The 24,045-nt window shown below is 31.2% G+C and overlaps 1 protein-coding gene across 1 annotated transcript; it reads right to left on the bottom strand.

Annotated features, from left to right (window-relative positions):
* Window positions 1–34: 34 nt before the first annotated feature.
* LOC135143077 (uncharacterized) lies at window positions 35–22,146 on the bottom strand. Its single transcript, XM_064074922.1, has 6 exons — window positions 21,928–22,146; window positions 6,903–6,930; window positions 5,188–5,426; window positions 5,001–5,137; window positions 3,475–3,753; window positions 35–1,350 (listed from the first exon to the last, which is right to left on the bottom strand). Exons 1-6 carry the CDS (start codon window positions 21,991–21,993, stop codon window positions 762–764), a joined length of 1,338 nt encoding a protein of 445 aa, XP_063930992.1. The 5' UTR covers window positions 21,994–22,146; the 3' UTR covers window positions 35–761.
* Window positions 22,147–24,045: the final 1,899 nt, after the last annotated feature.

The following is a 24,045-nucleotide window of genomic DNA, read 5'->3' on the forward strand; positions in this document are numbered from 1 at the left end:
AACAATAAATACGTAAATAAACAAAACTAGAAACAAAAATAAATAATATTGGTTGAAGTGTCAAAGAGGTAGGTTGATATAATAATGTATAACAATGACACGATGACAAAATAATTCATAATGCAGGTAGATAAAATAATAAGTATCTATTTCGTAGGTAATCACTAATCAACGAATAAACTTTTAAAATTGCAAATATGTTACCAATTCCAACGATTCTTATGCTATATACAAATGATAGATTATATTTATTCTTTTTATTGCACAGTTTGATAAAATAGAGATATTGGGATTTAAGGAAAATATTAACATATCGAATCTCTTTTAATTTGAGTTAAATTATGAAGTATTTAACTTAAAAATATTTCAAATTTGTTTAACTAGTCGGAGTATCTTATCTGCTTATCTCGATCAATTATCACAAAAAGTGGTTTACGTGAATTTTTGAAAATCGGAAATTTGGCACTAATTTGATTTTGTATGTGAATGTCAAAAAATATTATTAAAGTCAGTTACACATAGTCTAAAGTGCGATTAACGGTGGTCTAGTTTCATGTATGTACTAGATTGACTATCCAGCAGAGAAAGTAATTTGACAACATTATTTTTGTTACCGTTGCAACGATTATTATGGGAACAGTGGTTGATGTGAAAAGTACTAAACATAATTTGATGTCTATCACCGCCGGTGCATACGATCACATATTTGGTATTGAAAAATTGAAAATAATAGACATTTATAAAATGCCTAATTTTAACAGTCATTGTGTTGTGGCTCTTCCAGTATAACCGGACTCAGTAAAATGTCTGTTTTCACGAACTAATTGATCAATATTTTTACTGGTATTAACTGTCCCTATTAGTGCTGCATGTAATCTAGTTGCTAACCAACACATTATGAATGCAGATAGAAATAGTAAACAACCTAAAATTGCAGCAATCGCTAAAAAAGTGCTACATGAAGTTTCCATGGCAGCTGATGTTCGGTGATAATATTCCCCTGGCATTAGAACGGTGTATTCTAAATTTTCTTTAATTTTAGTGTATTGCGTTGCGTTACTATACTTTTCATTGGGAGGGGGAAGATCAGGAGCTTCAACAATTTCTATTGCTTCTAAATCACGACGTTTTCTGCCGTGGCCTGACGGTTCGAATAAATCCAAGCAAAAATCAGGCTGACAGTCAGCGGCGTCCATGCAAGCTTTTATTTGGGAATGAATCCACAAAGTTGATCGTTCTTTCATAGTACTTAATAAAAAGGCCTCAAAATCCAAAAAGACCTCATTATGTCTTTCACGATAGCGAGCTGGTTGGTGAGGAATAATCGAAGCAAAATCTCGATTTCTGCAGCTGCAACATATAAATAAACAAATTATTATTTTAATGTTATTTCGGGACTAATAAACAAAGTGTAATTATGACTGTTAGTATTCGTTTCGTACTTTAAAACATTATATAGTTATAGTGTTTTAAAGTACGAAGGGTTTTGGAATAATACGCGCAAGGGATTCTTCCCTGAAGCCTTGAAGGGTGTAGAAGTGCTGTGGTGAAAGAAGTTTTGGCAGTTTTTGAGTTTGTTAGTTTTTGGAGAAGACCTGAGACCACCGTAAGTACCGTCCTGGGGTTTATGCCTGTCGGCGTGCCGTTTTTTTTGTCGTCACCGACACAAGTCGAAACCGTCGTGCACGCGTCATGTACCGCAACCGCGCATCTCTCCCAGGTCGCCGTACCGTGTCCGCGTGAGATCCAGGTTCAAGATCGCCGCCCCCAGGTCCAGGAAGAGCCCGTCCTGAAGGAAGTCGCCGTCCAGGAGGGAACGACCGTGCCGGACGTGTTATTACTTTTCTTGTTTGTTTTTGCTTTGTAATTATTTAATTTAATATTAGCCGTAAGATTTATTATTTTAGCCGTGTAGTTGGTGGCAGGGAATAAACCCCATTATCATTTAAAATATTCCTTGCCGTGTTATTTTACTCTTTTGTTTTCGCGGGAGCTCACCACCTAAGATCCGTGTCTCCGGCTTGAGAGCAACCCCGGCGCTCCCTTCCCCGGAGAGGGAGCTGGCACCCGAGCGACCGCCGCTCCTGACCGAAGGCGCCAACCCTGGCGGTGTGAAGGTCGCCGCATAAACTTAGGTTTGCCAGACGTTTTTTTAAATCAGCGATACTAGTCGGCCCATGGCTTGGCACCTAGGTACGCCGCCACCACACGTTATCGGCGAGATTCCGGACCATCCGTCACACCGGAATTTCGTCGCACATGTCCCAAATTTGCGCAAATTTTCCATTCGTCTTGTCGAATTTCGTAAATTATTTAGTATCACCATCTTCAGTTTTTCAATAGATTCAGTCATCTGACCAATATTCATTATTATGAAATCGGGCTACAAAAATGTGTAAAAAAAAAATAACCACATTTTTTGTAGTTATATGCTAGTATAAAATAATTGAAATTTAAGTTAAATCCATAAATTTTTAAATAAGTAAATTGTGTTTTTTAAACGTTTCGCTACTTTTAGATAAATAGTTAAAAAAAAGGAACACAAGCACGGTTCCATCTTATTACTTTTGAAAGTTAAATTTTGTCGATGAATGCAGATTAGCCTTACCGAAATAATAACAAAATTAGGAACATTACGAATAATATTTAAATTATTTGCTGTTTATTTTCAATATATTTTGTTTAAAAAAGATAGCAAATTTAACGCATTAAATTATATTATATTTACTTAGGAACTGCAACTATCGTTACAATTAATCAATTAATCGACCTGTCGAAGTCAATTTTAACTTGAACTTTTGTTAATGAATTGAGTAAGTGCTCATTCACAATGGGCTTAAAGCGTAAGGATGTCATACGCATTAATGCATACAAATTTATGGTGAAGGCTCTATGCTTCACACTGAGCATAATGCTTAGGACATACTTTATGCCCATTGTGAATGAGCACTTATGCTCATTGTGAACGAATAGAATCATAGAGCACTAAACATAAATTTTTATGCATTAATGCTTATGACATCCTTATGCTTTATGCCCATTGTGAATGAGCATTAAGTGAACCTATTAACGGAATTCTTTGGCTTTTTTTTTAATTTGACTAATACCTCATTATCAAAGTTACATCATTTTGTACCATGGTTTCACAAAAAAAGTGTGATAATTATTATATATAACCTCTGTTATCTTTAATTTTAAAATATGTAAATGTAAGTAGAAATAGAATTTTAAACCAAATATTTGGCGACAAATTTGAAACAGTATGGAATTAAAATATACGTACCTAATTTTTACTATGTTATGACATGTTTAAATATGAAGAAAGTTGCTGCAAATATGTTTTAAGCCAAATATGTAGTTTTAAAAAAAAATAGTTTAGCGTGATTTATCTTTATTCTAGTGAAAAATACAAATACTTTAGGAATTTAACATATTCAGATATCATGTGTTAATGAATATAATAGTTATACTAACCCATCCTTAACAAGTGCGACACTTCCAATCATATGCGGGTCATCAGGGTCAGGGCTGACTGTAACCTCCATTAACTTGACATACTTCCAAGCAGATTCGGGGCTAATGCGGGCTCTTAGTTGCAATTTTGTCCCTATAGGAACTGCTTGGTCCACAGGAAGTTCACTGCTTGTTATGTTACTAATTCTAGCAGCAGGAGCCTCTTTATAAAGCGCAACCTCGTATTCTAATCGACCGGGAGTTTCTTCGACTACTCCAGATACTCTTGCACCATGTGGGCTGAAAAAAAGAAAACTACGTTTTGTGCATAGCTTAAAGTTGTTACTACAATAAAGTGGTCAAAAAACAGCTCCGTAAGAATCAGTAGTGGAATGGTGTATTTTAGTGACTGCATACAAAATTAATTACATTTTTATTTCACAATAATTCTTTTATGAAATGTGTTTCGTAATGTTGACAGACGCCGCAAAATTTTACATACCTAGTAAATGTTATTTAAACTTTATAAAACAGCGTAATCATACTTGTGGTTTATAAATCTGTCTTAATTTTGTATCTTACACATTCAGATAAAATTAAAATTTTATAACAACATTTTACAATTTAACTTTCAAATTGCAACACCCAATGCTCTGCAATCTTTCAAACGTTTTAGGTCATCGTAAGGTAAATAGTTAATCAAAATGTTCATCCCCTTCCAAAAATTGATGACGTCATCTAAAAAATTTTGTCGAAGAAATCCTATCTAAAATGTGCAAAGCGTTGAGTTTTTCGCTGTGGTTTGCCAAAGCATTGATATTTTTGAGAATTACTTTTACAGGTGATTCAAAACTGTACCTATTCAAATTGATATGTGTCCTTGCTAAACTGTTGATGACGTCATCTCACAAAATTTTGTGTTGGAAAAATTAACTTAAAACATACGCATAACGTGCTCATTTATTAAAATCAAATTTTATACTATTTCGAATAAGTGGATATGTTGTGCTGTACTTCAGAGCGAGAAGTTCTGTTTAAATAATCTTTTAATATGCAGGAGTGATGTATGGTGAAATTATTTTACGAATGAATAAATGCTACAAATACTCCCTAAAATATAATAACATAAAAATATGCATAAAACTGGCGTTAAAGGTTAAAAAACTTGTTAATTTTATATCCCTGGAATAACTGATATAGCTTCGATAAAATATGAGCAATGAACAATTTTAGAACGAGCACTTTTAATTTAATCGGGGAAGACAAGATTTGCTGAAATTTTTATTAATTTATATTTCATTAATTGCTTGAGTCAGTATAATAGCTTTTTCTTCCATCCCATCATAGTGCTCCTAAAAATTTTCATCTTACTTATTTTGACATAATAAAATGTTTTCGACTTAAGAAAGCAAGTTATTTACTTAAGGTGTTAAACATAATACAATGGAACGTAAGTAAGTCAAATGGGTGTCGTAAAATGTAATTAATGGTTATGTATTCTAACATTCTATAACACTATAACCATCATTACTGTACATCATACTTACAAACTACCAGCAAAACCAGCTGCCTTATTTTCAATAACTGTCGGTTCCGGAGGCTTGCACATAATTATCAATTCTTGATCTGACTGCATGACCACTCCAGGAAACTGAGGAAACCACACTCTGACATGAACAAATCCCTACAAAAATACATTGTAAAATAGATAATTTAATAAGTTATCTGACTTACATTACGTTTTAATACTCCACATCTGCCGAAATCTGTTATTTTCAAATTATATTTCAAACCTGTTGGATCAGAAACGTCTGGCCTAATTTGACAAACGTGGTCTTTTTCTGGATCTACTCCCCGATCATCCGCAAACAATGGATTTCCTTTAAAGCCGTCTGGTTTTCTTAGTTTTGCTAATATTGAATCTCGACTACCTACATTGTTTCCACTTCCAAAGGTACACTGAATTTCTGTTACTGTAAAGTTAATTAATAAGAATAAATAATTATTATCCAAGTGCTATGATGAGGGAAGTGATGTTTTGACAAAAAGAGAACATTTTGTGAATTATATGTTGCATTTAAATTTTGAGAATGGGGTTCTTAATCTTACTTTCTAAAAGTGACACCCCTCTGCTGTTTCTAAGATTATACAATTAGGGATAATCTACAAAAAAAAAAAACACAATGCATTGTTCCTAAAAAGGAACTCTACGAAGCATATTAACCGGAATTGTTTAAAAAGACCGGTTAGTTTTGAATAGATTATTTAATCTCCTTTACATTTTAATTATACTAGTTAAGTTAAAAAAGAAAGAAAATATCTTTGGAATATACCTACACTTTTTTTAAAACAAATTTTTGAAACCTGGAATTCTAGAATATACGTTGTCTTAACTTCTACCTATACATATATGGGTATATAGATGAGTTGCAACAAACTACACTAAATTTCATGTGTAATTTCGACAAAAGTCGCAAGACAAGGTCAATTTTAAATTCTCAGAGGAAACATTTTGATTTATGACGTTGTCCCTTAACCTCTGAAGGCCCCTACTCAAAAATTTGAAATGAAAATCAGGACAAGTTAGCCTTTATTTGAAAGATATTTTATTACATTATACGGCTGCATAATTTTATTGCTTTAAAAGTAATTTTTCATTTTTGAATTACCACTTTATAAATTTGTTTATTTAACTCATTATTATTAAATAATAATGTTAGTTCTCCCAAATGATTCTTGTGTTTAATTCTTACAAAGACGCCGGTTGCGTTGTGTAAATTGTTGATTAAAGACAATCGCTTAAAAAAGTCAAGTGACATTAGGTCTGGTGACCTGTCTGACCGGACCTACAAGCTCCCTTTTGCCGATTAACTTGGAAACTGATTGTCTAAAAATTGTTATACAGGGGTACTATAATGTAGGCAAGTTTCACACCACTTTTTTTCTAATGTGTATTAAGTAATAAATGGATGAATTTGCTAACTTGATAAGTAATACGGTTATCTAAAATTCCAGTCCAATCGTGAGTTTTGAGGTCGTCAAATATGAATCTTCGGGTTAAACAACAAATAAACATTAAATAATTTAGTTAAAACCGTATAGAGCATTAAAATCTCTTTCAAACGATCCTCTTGACTTTTAAAATTTTTGTTTAAAATTTGCTGCCAGGACAATGGGACCAGGTCAAATATGACATAAAAATGTTCTCCTAAAAACAAACATTTGTTTTTTCTCATTAAAAAAACATTTATTGAGTCAATCAGGGTGGTTCGTTGGCACGGAAATGTTTTGTACAATTATAATCTTATAACTGAACGAACGTTTTGATCAAACTAGCCACAGTATAAGATACAGTTTTACAAAGTATGGTAAAATAAGTAACGTAACTAACATCTATGTAACACTGACGTTATAAAAACTATTTTACACGTCGGTTATTGTGTTCTTACCCTCATAATCTTGTGCAATTGTGTGTATCTGAAACAGAAGAAATGTCATGTTACTGATATATTTTTTTATTAATAGAAAGTACAATTGCAAATACAAAACCACAATAAAAAAAATTGGTCTAAAGAGTTTAGACAGTACTTCCCTCGCTGTCGGAAACGTGACGACTGCATGCCTATTATGTTTTTTTTTCGCAGTGGATTTTAAAGAATTCGCTTTTGTAGTTCCTGAGTAAATCAATAAAATAAATTTACGCATTCATTAATTTTTTTGAGTCACCCTGTATATGCAAATCCAAAAAAAAATCAATGGAGTGATAAATCACAAGTACAGACTCATCATATTTTGTACAGTTTAGATAGGATTTATTCGGCAAACTTTCGAGCTGACGTCATCAATTTTTTGGAGGGGATAAGCAAATGTATTTTGACTAAACATTTATTATGCTCTTTATAACCTTAAAACATCTGCAAGATTTCAAAGCATTCGGTTTTGCAGTTCATGATTAAATCAAAAAAATAAATTTACGCATTCATTAATTTTTTTGAGTCACCCTGTATATGCAAATCCAAAAAATATGAATGGAGTGATAGATCACAAGTACAGACTGATCATATTTTGTACATTTTAGATATGATTTATTCGGCACACTTTCGAGCTGACGTCATCAAGTTTTTGGAGGGGATAAGCAAATATATTTTGACTAAACATTTACTATGCTCTTTATGACCTTAAAACATCTGCAAGATTTCAGAGCATTCGGTTTTGTAGTTCCTGATTAAATCAATAAAATATATTTACGCATTCATTAATTTTTTTGAATCACCCTGTATATGCAAATCCAAAAAATATGAATGGAGTGATAAATTACAAGTACAGACTCATCATATTTTTACAGTTTAGAAGGATTTATTCGGCAAACTTTCGAGCTGACGTCATCAATTTTTTGGAGGGGATAAGCAAATATATTTTGACTAAACATTTATTATGCTCTTTATAACCTTAAAACATCTGCAAGATTTCAAAGCATTCGGTTTTGTAGTTTCTGAGTAAATCAGTAAAATAAATTTACGTTTTCATTAATTTTTTTGAGTCACCCTGTATATGCAAATCCAAAAAATATGAATGGAGTGATAGATCACAAGTACAGACTCATCATATTTTGTACATTTTAGATATGATTTATTCCACAAACTTTTGAGCTGACGTCATCAAGTTTTTGGAGGGGATAAGCAAATATTTTTTGACTAAAGATTTATGATGCTCTTTATAGCCTTAAAACATCTGCAACATTTCAAAGCATTCTGGTTAGCAGATTGAAAATTAAATTTCAGAATGTTGTTTCATAATTTTGATTTTTTTTCCAAAAATCTGGACGTTTCGGGTGAAAAGTCGATTCGGAGTTGTAAACTACATGTGTAGGACTATGTTATTTTATACAATTGAAAACCCATTTACTATGTACAATTTTGAAGTGACGTCATCGCATTAGTGGTGGGGATGATTAGACAAATTTTGGTTAGCGTTTTACCATCTACATCATATTCTTAATATAAGTGCAAAATTTCACAACAATCGGTCCAGTACTTTCGGAGATTATCTGTCTAATAAAAATCCGGGACGGCAGACGGACAGACGGACGGACAGACGGACGGACAGACGGACGGACAGACGGACGGACAGACGGACGGACAGACGGACGGACAGACGGACGGACAGACGGACGGACAGACGGACAGACAGACGGAAATGGGAGACCTATTTCTTCGTCTTCTAGGGGTCATGAAAGATCGAGAAAACGTAAAAGTAGAGATTCGGCCGACGGACTCGATTACAATACTTCCTTTGCTTACGCTCGGGAAGTAACAATAAATTTGCAGTGGATCAGACCAGAATAAAAAAAAATTGGTCTAAAGAGTTTAGACAATACTTCCCTCGCTGTCGGAAACTTGACGACTGCATGCCTATTGTGTTTTTTTTTCTCATTACATTTTTGTAGTGGGAATTTAAAAAAAAATTGTGATGACGTCATCAACATTTTTGCAAGGACACGTATATCAGTTGGGATAGATGTAGTGTAATACTAAGAATAAAATTATTGTATTCCCAAATTTTCGGGAAAATGAATTGGGTCGTTTTGAATATTGATTTCTTATAATCAATAAAATAACGAAACAATTTACTCACGTATACGGCGCCGGTGTGTAATATCTAGAGAGCGGATTTCTGTCGGGCTAGGCAAGGCCAAACTCGGTATGGCTCGTACGGGATGCGAATTCATTGCGGTTGCGGACTGCACTTCGTTTATTTGAGATTAGAATAACGCTGTTTCGTTGCACTCTGCTGTTAATTCCCGTTCTCATTTACTTAGCCGTTTGATTAATAAATCGTTAATTATATTTATGGAATTACATAGTACTGATTAAATTCAGTGATTATCTATCACCCGCTACTGAGTCCCGGCGATCCAGCGCGTCCCCACCTATTATCGTGACGTAGCCCGACAAAAATCCGCTGTCTAGTAATATGAAAGGCAACTGAAAATCGTTTATGTATAAACATTCTTAATTTAAGATGACAAGCGTAACAGCATACATGAGAGTCAAACAGAGAAACTGTAAACAAAACGACCATCGGTTTTATTGCTTCGATTTCCGCTTATTATATAAAACATTGGGTTTTATTTTAATTCTTGACGGTGAAACTCACAATTGGTTGATTATAAACATGTCTATTTCACATTCGCGGAACCAAGTGAGCGCATAAAACAAATGCAGGTCTGTAATGTTAAAGTCGATGTAAATAAGCGTGCTACCCTTATGTTTCAACCGAGTTTTTCCTTTAACAAATTTTGTGTCTACCAAATTGGGTTGGTTGGGGTGTAATACTAATAATAAGTGTTGCCTTTAATTTAATCAATAAAATAAATTGACTTCATTAATTTTTTTGAACCACCTCTTAAGAAAATCTAAAAAATATGAATGGAATGATAAATCACAAGTACAAACTCATCATATTTTTTGCATTTTAGATAGGATTTATTCAGCAAAATTTAAGGGTGACGTCATCAATTTTTTTAGGAGGGATGAACAAATACATTTTGAACAAAAGTTTACCATGCTTATAATAACTTTAAAATATTCCCAAGATTTCAAAGCATTCGATTTTGTAATTCCTGATTAAATCGATAAAATAAATTCACGCCTTCATTAATTTTTTTGAGTCACCCTGCATATGCAAATCCAAAAAATATGAATGGAGTGATAGATCACAAGTACAGACTGATCATATTTTGTACATTTTAGATATGATTTATTCGGCAAATTTTCGAGCTGACGTCATCAAGTTTTTGGAGGGGATAAGCAAATATATTTTGACTAAACATTTATTATGCTCTTTATAACCTTAAAACATCTGCAAGATGTCAGAGCATTCCGTTTTGTAGTTCCTGATTAAATCAATAAAATATATTTACGCATTCATTAATTTTTTTGAGTCACTCTGTATATGCAAATCTAAAAAATATGAATGGAGTGATAAATGACAAGTACAGACTCATCATATTTTGTACATTTTAGATATGATTTATTCGGCAAACTTTCGAGCTGACGTCATCAAGTTTTTGGAGGGGATAAGCAAATATATTTTGACTAAACATTTATTATGCTCTTTATGACCTTAAAACATCTGCAAGATTTCAGAGCATTCGGTTTTGTAGTTCCTGATTAAATCAATAAAATATATTTACGCATTCATTAATTTTTTTGAGTCACCCTGTATATGCAAATCCAAAAAATATGAATGGAGTGATAAATGACAAGTACAGACTCATCATATTTTTACAGTTTAGATAGGATTTATTCGGCAAACTTTCGAGCTGACGTCATCAATTTTTTGGAGGGGATAAGCAAATATATTTTGACTAAACATTTATTATGCTCTTTATAACCTTAAAACATCTGCAAGATGTCAAAGCATTCGGTTTTGTAGTTTCTGAGTAAATCAGTAAAATAAATTTACGCATTCATTAATTTTTTTGAGTCACCCTGTATATGCAAATCCAAAAAATATGAATGGAGTGATAGATCACAAGTACAGACTCATCATATTTTGTACATTTTATATATGATTTATTCCACAAACTTTTGAGCTGACGTCATCAAGTTTTTGGAGGGGATAAGCAAATATTTTTTGACTAAAGATTTATGATGCTCTTTATAGCCTTAAAACATCTGCAACATTTCAAAGCATTCTGGTTAGCAGATTAAAAATTAAATTTCAAAATGTTGTTTTATAATTTTGATTTTTTTTCCAAAAATCTGGACGTTTCGGGTGAAAAGTCGATTCAGAGTTGTAAATTACATGTGTAGGACTATGTTATTTTAGACAATTGAAAACCCATTTACTATGTACAATTTTGAAGTGACGTCATCGCATTAGTGGTGGGGACGATTAGACAAATTTTGGTTAGCGTTTTACCATCTACATGATATTCATAATATAAGTACAAAATTTCACAACAATCGGTCGAGTACTTTCGGAGATTATCTGTCTAATAAAAATCCGGGACGGCAGACGGACAGACGGACAGACGGACAGACGGACGGACAGACGGACAGACGGACAGACGGACAGACGGACAGACGGACAGACAGACGGAAATGGGAGACCTATTTCTTTGTCTTCTAGGGGTCATGAAAGATCGAGAAAACGTAAAAGTAGAGAGTCGGCCGACGGACTCGATTACAATACTTCCTTTGCTTACGCTCGGGAAGTAAAAATCATATACAGTATGTCCCCGGATTGAGTTCACAAGAGGAAAAAAAATGTATTTTCTATTTTACAAAAAAATGACATAGGAATAACATGTTTTGCTTAATTCAAAACGAATAAATCTGCAATTAAAATTTTAATATTATCAGGCTGTGTCCTTAAAATCGAAAAAAACTAAAAGTAACAAAGAACTTAGAAATATGAAAAAATTAATTTTAATAGTACAGACCAGAGATACGAAATGCGTGAAAAAATGAACCGCTATGACGCTTTTTCGCGCTTCTAGTACCATGAAATAAACGTATCCTTTATAAACAAAAATTAATAAAAAATGTTACACTTTTTTTAACGAACGAAAAATATAACATAACGCACCTGTGCAAGTAAACAAATGCTATTGCTAATCCAGTAATCGCTAATCGCTCTTCGTTAAAATTGTTGTAAACGAACGCATGACTGAGCAGAATTAATTTTAGTCGCTACATGTGATATAATAAAATTAATAATAGGTTTAATAATTTGTATAAACAAATACATATGCAGTAATTGATTTTGAAAACTATGAAAAATAAACGGTTTCATTCATGAATTTTGTAACAACCCCTGTATAAACAGTTAAAAAAAATATGAATCGAATATTTGCTATGTTCGCGATAACCGTGTTCAAAATTTCTTGAGTATCGGTAGTAGTTTCTGAATTGTAAAATTTTGTGGTAAGTATGATGTTGATTCTTTTTCCAAAGAACTACGTATATAAAGTTAATAGAGAACTAATTTAATAAATCACAAGTATAGGAACATATTGTTCTGGATATTTTAAATACCATTCACTTAGCAAAATTTTGAGATAAAGTCATCAAATATTTGGTGAGGAAGACGAGGCAAATTTTTGTGAAGACCAAAATTTCACAACAATCAATTCAATAACATTGTAAATTTTATATTTAAGAAAATCGCTAACAAACGATGAACGACACACAGACGGAAATAAAAGAATTACATTTTCATATTTTAGGAGTTACGAAATGTCAAGAAAATATTAAATTAGCCATTCGTCAAACTTATTGTGGTGCTCATATCTAATAAGTATTATGTAAATTCATAAAAATTTTGAAAATTATACGTCAACTTGGAGATGTTTCTGTTGAAAACTTTTTAAAATACCAAAAGGGCACTATAAAAATGAATACGTAACTGTAGATTTTAGACGTTAAATGTAGGATAAACAACGACGGAGAGTACTGAATAAGTGGACAAAAGAATGCACCTGACAGGATCGCTCCAATAAAACAGAAGCAGAAGATAACCTTATTTCCTTGAAACTCCTTCACATGGCATACAAATGTGTCATATACTTTATCTGTTGTATTTTTACTTCCCGAGCGTAAGCAAAGGAAGTATTGTAATTGAGTCCGTTGACCGCCTCTCTACTTTTACGTTTTCTCGACCTTTCATGACCCTACAGTACGAAGAAATAGGTCTCCCGTATCCATCTGTCTGTCGGTCTGTCGATCTGTCCGTCTGCCGTCCCGAATTTTTATTAGACAGATAATCTCCGAAAGTACTGGGCCGATTGTTGTCAAATTTTGTATATATGTAAAGAATATCATATAGATGGTAAAACGTTAACCACAATTTGTCTAATCATCCCCACCAATAATGTGATGACGTCACTTCAAAATTGTGCACAATAAATGGGTTTCAAATTGTATAAAATAACATAGTGCTACACATGTAGTTTATGATTCCGTATTGAGTTTTTACCCGAAACGTTCAAATTTTTGGAAAAAAAAATCAAAATCATAAAACAACATTTTGCGATTTCACTTTGAATCTGCTAAACCGAATACGTTGAAATCTGGCAGATATTTTAAGGTTATCATAAGCATGATAAATTTTTCATTAAAATATGTTTGCTTATCCCCTCCAAAAAATTGATGACGTCAGCTAAAATTTTGCCGAAAATTTAAAATGTAGAAAATATGATGAGTCTGTACTTGTAATTAATCATTTCGTTCAAAGTTTTTGGATTTGCATATACAGGATGACTCAAAAATTAATGAATGCCTGTATTTGTTTTATTCATTTAATCAGGAACTACATAACCGAATGTTTTGAAATCTTGGCGATGTTTTCAAATAATCATAAGAATAGAAACTTTTTGATCAAAATGTATTTGCTCATCCCCCCCTAAAAAATTGATGACGTCACCCCAAAATTTAATTTAATCTAAAATGTACAAAATATGATGAGTCTGTACTTGTGATTTATCATTTCATTCATATTTTTCCGTATACAGGGTGACTCAAAAAAATTATCCTTGTATTTCAGGAGCGAGGGAAGTTCAGTCGAAAGAACTTTCGATCAATTTTTTTACTACTACATTTCTGTAAATGCTGCAAAACTGTTTGTGTATACAAAACAGGGTGATAAAGTGAGCTTGCTCCATTGTGCTTTACATGTTAATTTATATCATTGGAAACATTCTCTAATTTAATTCCGAATTTAATTTAATTTAATTTAACTCTGTAAATGGCTACTGTCGTAAATAAAGTATTATTATTATTATGTTATTTTATACACTTTTTTGGCAAAGAGTTGCAGAATATTAAAATGCACTTCCAAAACAACTCTTAGGTTTTTTTATACTCATTCTCAAATGTGAAAACTATAAAAATAGAAAACTATAAAATTCGTAAAAGTAAATTGACGATGAATTAAAATAACGGGCGACTGTTAATGATTGCAGCAAATTTTTGTCTTGGTAATTCTAAATTATTGGTAGCAATGCTACTGTGTTTATTTATTATTTATCAAATAATGGTGGATCTCATAATTTAAAACGTTCTTAAAATTAATGTAAATGAAGAGATTCCCTAATTTTTATTTTATAAGTTGATAGATACCAACTCGTTTACAATATTACAATATTGTAACAAATATTGTAACAACAAGAAAAACTTTGCCGAAAGACTTTAAAAAACATTCGTTTCGAAAGAAAAGTCTATAATGATTTCCAGAGAAACTTGATGATTGTAATTATTCCTTATAATAAAGCAAACATAGATTTTGAAATAATTTAAATCAGTGTGCCACAAACCAAATTCGTTTTAGTACTTCCAAAAATATTATATTCGTATTGAATACAGTAGTAGGTAATGTGTAAACAAAAATTATGACAAATCCTTAACTGGACATAAGATTGCCTCGCTGCTTTAAACTCTTTTTAAATGTATTTAAGTTAAAATACTAGGAAGTAAAACCTGAGTGAACAATCATCCCACATTCATGTTAGCGCACAACAGGTTCTGTGCCGTTGTATATGTAAAATTAGCTACTTCGTAATACTTTAAAAAGTATCTTTCGCTGTTTAATTACTGTATTAGTACCACTGCAGTTGAGTGTGTATACAAGTCTTGCGTTAGTGACGGGAATGGAGTTAATAGGTAGCTAATTACCTACACAATAAAGTCATAATGTCTGACACATTGTTATATGTTTTGAAAGCAATTAAAAGGAAATAAGCTTCAAACTAAGTAGAACTTCTAGTATGTTTTTTTGAGAAATGCCTTCGTACATTTACACTGATAAGAGTAATAAGTGAGAACTGAACAACTAAGGCGATACTGCTCTTATTTAATACACATTATATCGTTGTTAACTAAATCAAGTTAGTTAAGTTTATTGGTTAAATAAACTTGTTTTTAAAAAGAACTTTAATTTTCATTATTCTAACCCTGATTACACATATATTCAATTCTACTTCACAATTATTCACTTAAATAATTACAACTTATTGGGAGAGCGCGATTGTGACGGACTTAAATGATTTTCACGCAGCTTCTCAACTGAAAATGAATTACATACTTTGAAATACTTTGAATTCCTTATATAAGGAGAAAAACTGCAGAATTGGAGTTTTCATGTTGATATTGATGCAAGTGTTGATGCATGCTGATATCATAACACGTTGTTAAGTCCAGAAAATAGAAAATTCGTTCTAGTAGCAAAAGTATGCAAACATTTCACTTACGGAAATGTAAGAAAAAATATTCACAATTTTGAAGTACTTACTAAATATTATACTCCTAGGATTAACGATGTATCCTCAGTTTTGATTAAATATGTTATTCATTGGAATATGACGGTAGCTGCTTGTATCATAATCAAAATTAGTATTTATTAAATGTAGCTAAAATTATGGGTAAGTATAAATAAATTTACAGCTAGTGAATAATTGAGAAGTAAAAAAAGAATACAACTTTTAATCTCCGGAAAAATTAGTTTATTTCAATTAAAATATTCCTGCTTTATGTGCACAGCAGTTATGGCAACTGTAAAAGTTACTGTTAAATTGTACCAGATCGATAACCAGGTAATTTATTTAGATATATCTGCAGAAAATATTTACAACGCGGAAACTTCTGACATGTGTGCATCTGGAGTAGTATACAGTAAAATACTAGACGTCTGTCTACATAAAGCCAACATTAATTTTATAGGGAATGACTTGTTAATTATTCCGATAAAAATCTTTTTCACTAAAATAGATACCTAGTATATAAAAGTGAATGCAGTTAAATAACTGTTCCAAGATAATTTGTTAACCAGCAGTGAAAACGAAAATCTTTTCATCTAAGCATAAATGCAATAATGATATTGTTAGTAGTGTAGGTATTTTATGGAAATTAGTGTTTCATAATAAGCTTTTCTTATTATTATGTTAGGCAGATGTTCCACGAAAGTATGTATAGGTTGGCTTTCATTGCTGATTTTTCTCTCATTCAAAACGTATCACACGGTCAACAAAAGATGTATGAAACATTACATACAGCTGAAGTTTTTACAATAGGTTGTTCGTTTTAACTTTTTTTAATGCCCAACTTGAGATTTAACGGGTTATGTTTTTTCGAAAAAATTAATACTCGTATTACATGTTAGAGATAAATTTATTATTAATTCGATTGTAGGGTGATTCAGAGCATTATTAATGGCGAAGTATGCGGCAAATATTTATCAGTTTTCAAAAGTAGAGAGTTATTTACTACATTGTCAAAACTATTTTCCATCGTCGTTAATTTTATTACCAAAAAAAATCGTTTTATAGTTTAAAAACATTGCTCAAAAATTATTTCGGCAGAATTTCCATTGCAAAAAATTCGCATTAAATTATAAAATTTTGATTTTGATGAAATACATTAAAGGAGATAACCCACGAAAAAATTTTTCTCACTATATACTTAAACTGTTTATGTTTACAGTTTAAAGAATGGAGAAAAACGCTCCGAATATTATTTTGGGTGAATAGTTGTTAGTAGGATTATGAGAATTTGGTTTTGCTATTTGGAAGTTAAATTATAAAATATTGTTACACAATTTTCATTTCTTTACAAAAATGTTGATGCCTAGGGAAAGACTCAATACGGATTTGTAAATTGCACATGCAGGAGTACGTTATTATAAAAAATTTAAAGAATATTTTTTATTCGGTAAAATTATAAGATGACGTACGTCATCATTTTTTTGGAGATACCTATAACTGAATAAATTTTGATTAACGACTTGCTAACATACTTACGATAGCCTTAAACACTTGCAAAATTTCATTGCTATTTCAAAGTTAAATTGTAAAATATTTTTATACAACTTTGATTTTTTTCCCCAAATATCTATATGTCTAGGGTAAAACTCAATTCGCATTCATAAATCACACATGCAGGAGCATGTTGTTTTATTTAATTTAAAGCATACTTATTCGGCAAAATTGTAAAATGACGTTATCATTTGGGGGAGGGGCATAAACGAAAATATTGTGATTAACGAATTACCATGCTTACAATAATCTAAAACCATTTGCAACATTTAAGAGCATTCACTTTTGCAGTTTCAAACTTAAATTGCAAAACGTCGTTATACAATTTTGATTTTTCTTTTCCCAAAAATTTGGATGTCCAGGGTAAAAACTCCACACGGATCCATATATCACAAATGCAGGAGTATCTTATTTTATAAAATTTAAATAATGTTTATTATTGTATTTTATAACAATCGGTCTAATAGTTTCGGAAGATTATCTGTCTAATGAAAATCGTCACAAACCGACAGACGATGGAAACACGAGATCAATACAATTCGTGTATTGCATGTTACTTCCTTAGCGAGTTCCTTAGCTTACGCTGGGGAAATAAAAATAATGGTTTTCTTGATTGTTGCAGCTGAGTTGCCTTGAAAATGCATTACGTATTTCTTTAGTAACGTCTAAAGATTAAACAAACTACCAAGGTATTAGAATAATTGTTTTCGAATAATTAACCACGGTGGAAGCTAAACTTGTTCATTCACCAAATTTTAAGGCTCTGATATTTGAAAAGACTGATTTTCTTAGTTTTATCTACCTACCTATTTTTGTGCCATATAATTCGCCATTAAAAATATCCAGTTAACTATCAGTATGACCTCATTTCAAAACATATTTTGTAATCAATATTTTTTTAAACATTGGTGTTAAATAATTTTAAAAACTTAATTCTAAATTAATAAAAATTTATTTGTAATGAACAATAAAAAAAGCTCTCCTTTTGTAATTTGGTGTCACACATGTCATCATTTATAACAATATTTTAATTATCACATTAGTGGTAGTTCAAAACACAATAAAAATATTAAACCATTACAAATCACAAATAAAGGAGTATATGTTACAATATTAATTTCAAACGGTACTTATCTGTATCTACCAAAGATGTTGGAAGTAAAAACCTAAAAGCCAAAATATTGAAAAAATTATGATTAAATTATTTGAATAATATGTAGACAATTATATGAAATGATATTTCACATAAAGCGCATTTAAAATGATTAACAACAATACATAACTGCAGTCGTGTTCTTAGTGCGTTCCCAGAATTTCAGGAAAGTTAAATGACCTGACTCCGGTAAAAATATATCCACTTATACATCAGTTTTTGGGACATGTGTTGTGTGTAAAACGAGACATAAATACCCTTACATAATAAAGGTATTTATATCAATAAAGCAATAAAACCGATTAACTTATTACGAAATATTTCTAAAAATACTATGCTAAATCGCATATTAGAGTGTAGTTTTAACATAGCTTTATGTATTTATTTTATATAAAGTCACAAATTTTCTGACGAACACTAAGTAACTCATTGTTAGTTCATGCTTTGTAATTAATGAAACTACCGTAATGTAAATGTAAAATGTTAGAAAAATATAGATTTTAATAGCATAATAAATTTTGCTTCTTTTAGGTTAACCTGTATTATGTTAAGTTTTAAATAGGAATGGAGCTTTAAATTATATTTTTGAAATGGCATAATCAGTTTTGTAGAGAAAATGAATAAGTAGTACATAATTTATTTACGTTTTACTTTCTTAACGATTGTGCAATACATTTCCGATAAATAGACGAAAAAAAACTGAAGCTTCTTTTGTCATGTTACAATATGATTTTTTTTTTCATTTCATTTACAATGTTGTTATAAAACTGAATGCAGTTTAATTTTATGTATATACATATTATTAAATGTAGGTGTAGTCTTCTAAATTTTCTAAGGTTATATGGCTGTTGTAAAATTAAGGTATTGTGAAGTCGAGAATGGAGCGGTTAATAAGGCAAACCCACAATTGTAAATCTTTTTGTCATCCATTTCATTCTGTTGGGACAAATCCTTCATTTATGACGGCAGGCTCGTGCAGCTGACCAGCGGCATAAAAGGGATTATTAATTCCCATTATTAAGTTTAGTAGAGCGATATAACCTTAGTGAATCTGGAAGATTATATATCTTGTATAAAATAGATTTATATGTTTCAACGTTTTTATAAAATCGCAGTTTTGAATAAATTAACATTTGAATGTATACCTGCCGAAACATTCACTTGTCATTCAAAATATAAGATACGAAAAAAGTAGTGAACGTTTAGATACATATGTAGTAGGTACTAAACTCACTATTTTTGGGTCGTAATAAAATTTTATGATTACTGGGTTCTGTTATTAGACGAACAGTGCCTGAACAACCCAGAGTTACAGGATTAACCGAAAGGCTTTAAATGGCGAGGGGTTGGGAATCTTTAACTTTAAAGTTGTAAAATTTTACAAGGACCCAAAAATAGTGAGTTTAGATAGGGTAACCTTATTTGACATACACCTGTTAGAACTTTTATGACTTAAGCGGCTTAAGCCAAACCACCCTTATAAGTCAAACTGTCTATTGTATTACTTAACTCAGTTCACAGCTACATTATGCCAAAAATGGACAATGATAATCTTGCGATTCGGGTCCACAAAGCTTACAATACCCAGTTTGACTTATAAGGGTGCTTTGGCTTAAGCCGCTTAAGTCATAAAAGTTTTAACAGGTGCATGTCAAATGAGGTTACTATACACTTGTATTTCAAAAAGTGTTTTAAATGTTAGTAGTTTTTATTGTATTATTACTATAATAACGTTGACGAGGATTTTTTTAAATTAGCAGCAATTCTTTTAGTTTGTCTATGTTGTTTTTTGGTTGAACAATCTGAGCATACGTCATCGTCGGTCATTTGTAGTGTCAGTACAGTTATTTTATTACAATTATAGTAAATTATTGTTATTTTTCTACGACTTTAAATTAGAACTATGAACTTTTTTGACCCTACAAGAAATAAAGTACTAATATCTTGATTATCTGAAAGGTTTTTCTTATACTGTTATTTTTAAATAATAATATGGAGTTCAGCATTAAGGATTCTAAAAGATCAATCATAGCATTAACGCAGTTTAGCCTGCAGCGACTCTCTTGCTGCGGCGCTTCGCCATCCCTCATGTCATTTAAGAGCAAAATATCAGCTCCAGAATCTATCAAAATCGTGAATTACTCATCGCTTCAACCGTTTCTTGAAATTCTGGCCGTGTACAATGTTCTATTTTCAAACAAATCCAAGATAGATTAAAATGTAATGTCAAAATTTACGCAATATTAATTGACAAAAAGCGTCTTCAGCGCGGTTAATTTCAGCCTATGGCTTAAGTGGCTATTTAGCCACGGCTCATGTCCGTATCTAAAACCCAGCGCCGTCAAGATAATTTAAATGACAATTTAGACACGGGAGTAGAAGACATAGTTTTTTTATTATTTAATTTATATTTATTATTTAGTCATTTCTCGCCGGAAGAAATTCTGTTAATAACAAAAAATACAGAAACAAAATCAAGATTCTAAATAAAAAAATTTAATTGCTGAAAGTAGTCATAGGTAGGTACTTCTTTTTTTTATTTTGCTTTTTTCATTCAAGTGGAGTAACTCATCTTAATAACTTACGGGAGTTTAATTATTATTATATCAACCGCTGTCACTTTCATATATAGTTTTGATGTTGGTATGGTTTGGAAAATCCATAGATATGTCAAATAATGTATGTACTACAAAAAGTCGTCTATTCTGCTATACAGTTTTACAATACTAGACATAATCAGTTGAAACTTTAATTTTTCTATGTCTCAATGTTTGTAAATAAAGAAAAAATACACTTTTCTTTTATCACTTATATAACTGTATATATATCAACATCAAAACATTCTCACAAGAAGTTTTAAGTTATAATTGCCTTAGAAATGATTTTTATACAACAATTTTTCAGGAATGGACAAAGGAAAATTTTCTTCGTTTCCCCGTACCTACCCCGTTAATAAAAAATTAGAAAATTTATTTTTTACTAATCAGACTGGTGAAATGTGTTTATATTTCACTATTCTATAAGAATTAATATGGATAGATATGGAAAAAGTGGAGTACTTTATTTTATGTTACGTCATAAAAAACCTCCCGTTTAGCATCAAAAGAAGTAATTACTTAGTTCCAAATGCTGGTAGTACTTTTTTATGTAAACATTTTCATTGATGAAACTTAATAAAACTTTGAGAGCAAAATAGATACAGGTACTTGTAAAATTGTTCCTCCTGCTCCCTAGTTTTTTCTTAAACACTTTTATATATTATGTAGTTTAATTCCCATTTATTTCTTGTTGCATTTATACAATGTTTTTCTTTGTCTATATAATGTTATCAACTCGAATATCGATTAAATTTATGATTTCATTTGATTGTTAATTTGAAAATGTTTTCATTTCATTTCTTTTTTAGAGAAAAAGAAGTAAATAAATTACTAAAAAACCCCTTAAGAGCAAAATACATTGTTTTTAGATATAATAATGAACTAAATCGTACAAAAATTTATCAACTCACAACTTGTATTAAAAATACAGCAAAACTGAAAATCCTCGGTTTAAAATGTTTTTCAGTTTTTTGCATCTTCTCACTAAACTTTCCTCACTAACTCTAGTTAAGAAACGATAAACACATTAAACTTGAAAATTACGAATTTATAGCAATGTGCCCAAAATGATTACTGATCGATCGTAATATGAAAAGTCACGATCGCGAACTTATTAAACAACTACCTGTTGAAAGACATGCAATAACTGAGACCAACAGTAGTTCCGCGTGTTTGCTGGAGTTACGTTCCGCCCCGCTACGCTACAGAAACCAAGTCTTCAGTACTGTTACGTACTCTACTATACACTTTGTCCGTTTGTTCGTAAAGGTCCAGTTACGCCCTCGTCGCCAAAAACAATTTCTTCGTCATTACTGTATTTTTTTTTTGTATAATATATAGGCCAGATTTAAAGCGTTCGCAGAAAGCCACAGATGGTTTGCAACTATTTAAGCAAATCTTGAAAGAGTAAAATTTTTTAGTGATCTATCAAGTTGATAATAACCTATAAAGCTTGTACTGAATTTCAAATTTAATAGTAAAGCTTCTAAGATAAATTTTACAATTTTGAGCTTTTCCTCTAAAAAATTGCATATGTAGGGTTGAAAACATGAGTTCATTGACAGACTATAACTATAGACGCAAGCTGTTTGGAACATTTTGATAGGATTTACATATCTAGCAAAATTTCAAAGCATATGCGGTGCAGTAGTTTCGGAGATTACGTTTTTAATACGATCGCTAACAAACGGACGGAAACGCGAGATTGACATAAAATTTTATGATGACATCACCAATTTTTTAGCAGTAACAAATATACCAATTTGGTATGTGTTATACTAATAACAACATCACTGTATTACTAGAGTTTGAGGAAAGTGAAATAAGTCATTTTTGACTTATTAACCAATAAAATGACATAATTAGATTTATTCATTATTTTTTTTAGATACCCTGTGTAATCAGTCAACCAAGATGGCAATACCTGTATAAAGTAACTACATGTACAGAATCGTGCTTTTCTGAACATGTCAAATGAGAGTTTTGGTCAGCGGTTTACACTTCCGCGATATCCTTAAACGGTGCACATACAAAATTTAAAAACAATCGATTGTGTAGTTGTAGATAAGTTGTAAAATGTTGTTATACAATTCTGATTTTTGTAAATCTACATGAGCAATCGCAATATTCAAAATAATGCTGGATTAATAAACCACAGGTATATGTAAGGATACAACAGGATATTATATATTTTTTACAATTTATATAAAATTTATTTAACTAAATTTTATGCCGAGGACCAACAAGTTAGTGTTTTACCACCTATACGATATTCTTTAAGTAGATCTAAAATTTCTCAACCATCTGTTTTTCGGTTTCATGGATTACGTATCTAATAAACTTGTCACTGATGATAGACAGAAGCAAAAGGGAGATCTACTTTTATATTCTAGGAGCTAGGAACCCTAATAATATTAAAGTTGTTAAAATAGATAATAACTTCCAATAAGAATCGGGAAACTCAAGACAACTTCAGTTATTTTTCTGTAGAGTTAAATTATATTAATCTGAATGTCCATATAATACAAAATTGAACTGTGCAGTGAACTGATTTTGATACAAGTGCATTTTAATATTGAGAATATTACCTTATAAAAACTATTTCGGTAGCCAACGTTGGACGAAAATGAAAAAAATTAAACGTTAACAATCTCTAATTATCCTAATTTTTATTCTATTCCCAAATTTTCGGAAAAATGGAGTAAGCCGTTTCTGATTTAATCAATAAAAGAGATTCATTAATTTTTTTGAGTCACTCTATATAAGTAATTCTAAAAAAATATAAAAGTGGCCATTCGTCCGATGATGAATATGAATTTAATGTTAATGATCAATTACAAGTATAGACTCATCATATTTTGCGCATTTTCTATAGGATTTGTTCGGCAAAATTTTGAAATGACATCATCATTTTTTAGAGGTGATTCACGGGATATATTCTGATTACAAATTTACAATACTTAGGATAACTTTAAAACGTCTGCAAAATTTCAGAGCATTTGGTTTTGGAGATTATGATTTGATCACTA

This window comes from Zophobas morio, unplaced genomic scaffold (genome assembly GCF_036711695.1).
Source record: "Zophobas morio isolate AGI-343-1 ecotype UQ-CSIRO unplaced genomic scaffold, CSIRO_AGI_Zmor_V1 ptg000058l, whole genome shotgun sequence".
NCBI classification, from domain to species: Eukaryota; Metazoa; Arthropoda; class Insecta; order Coleoptera; family Tenebrionidae; genus Zophobas; species Zophobas morio.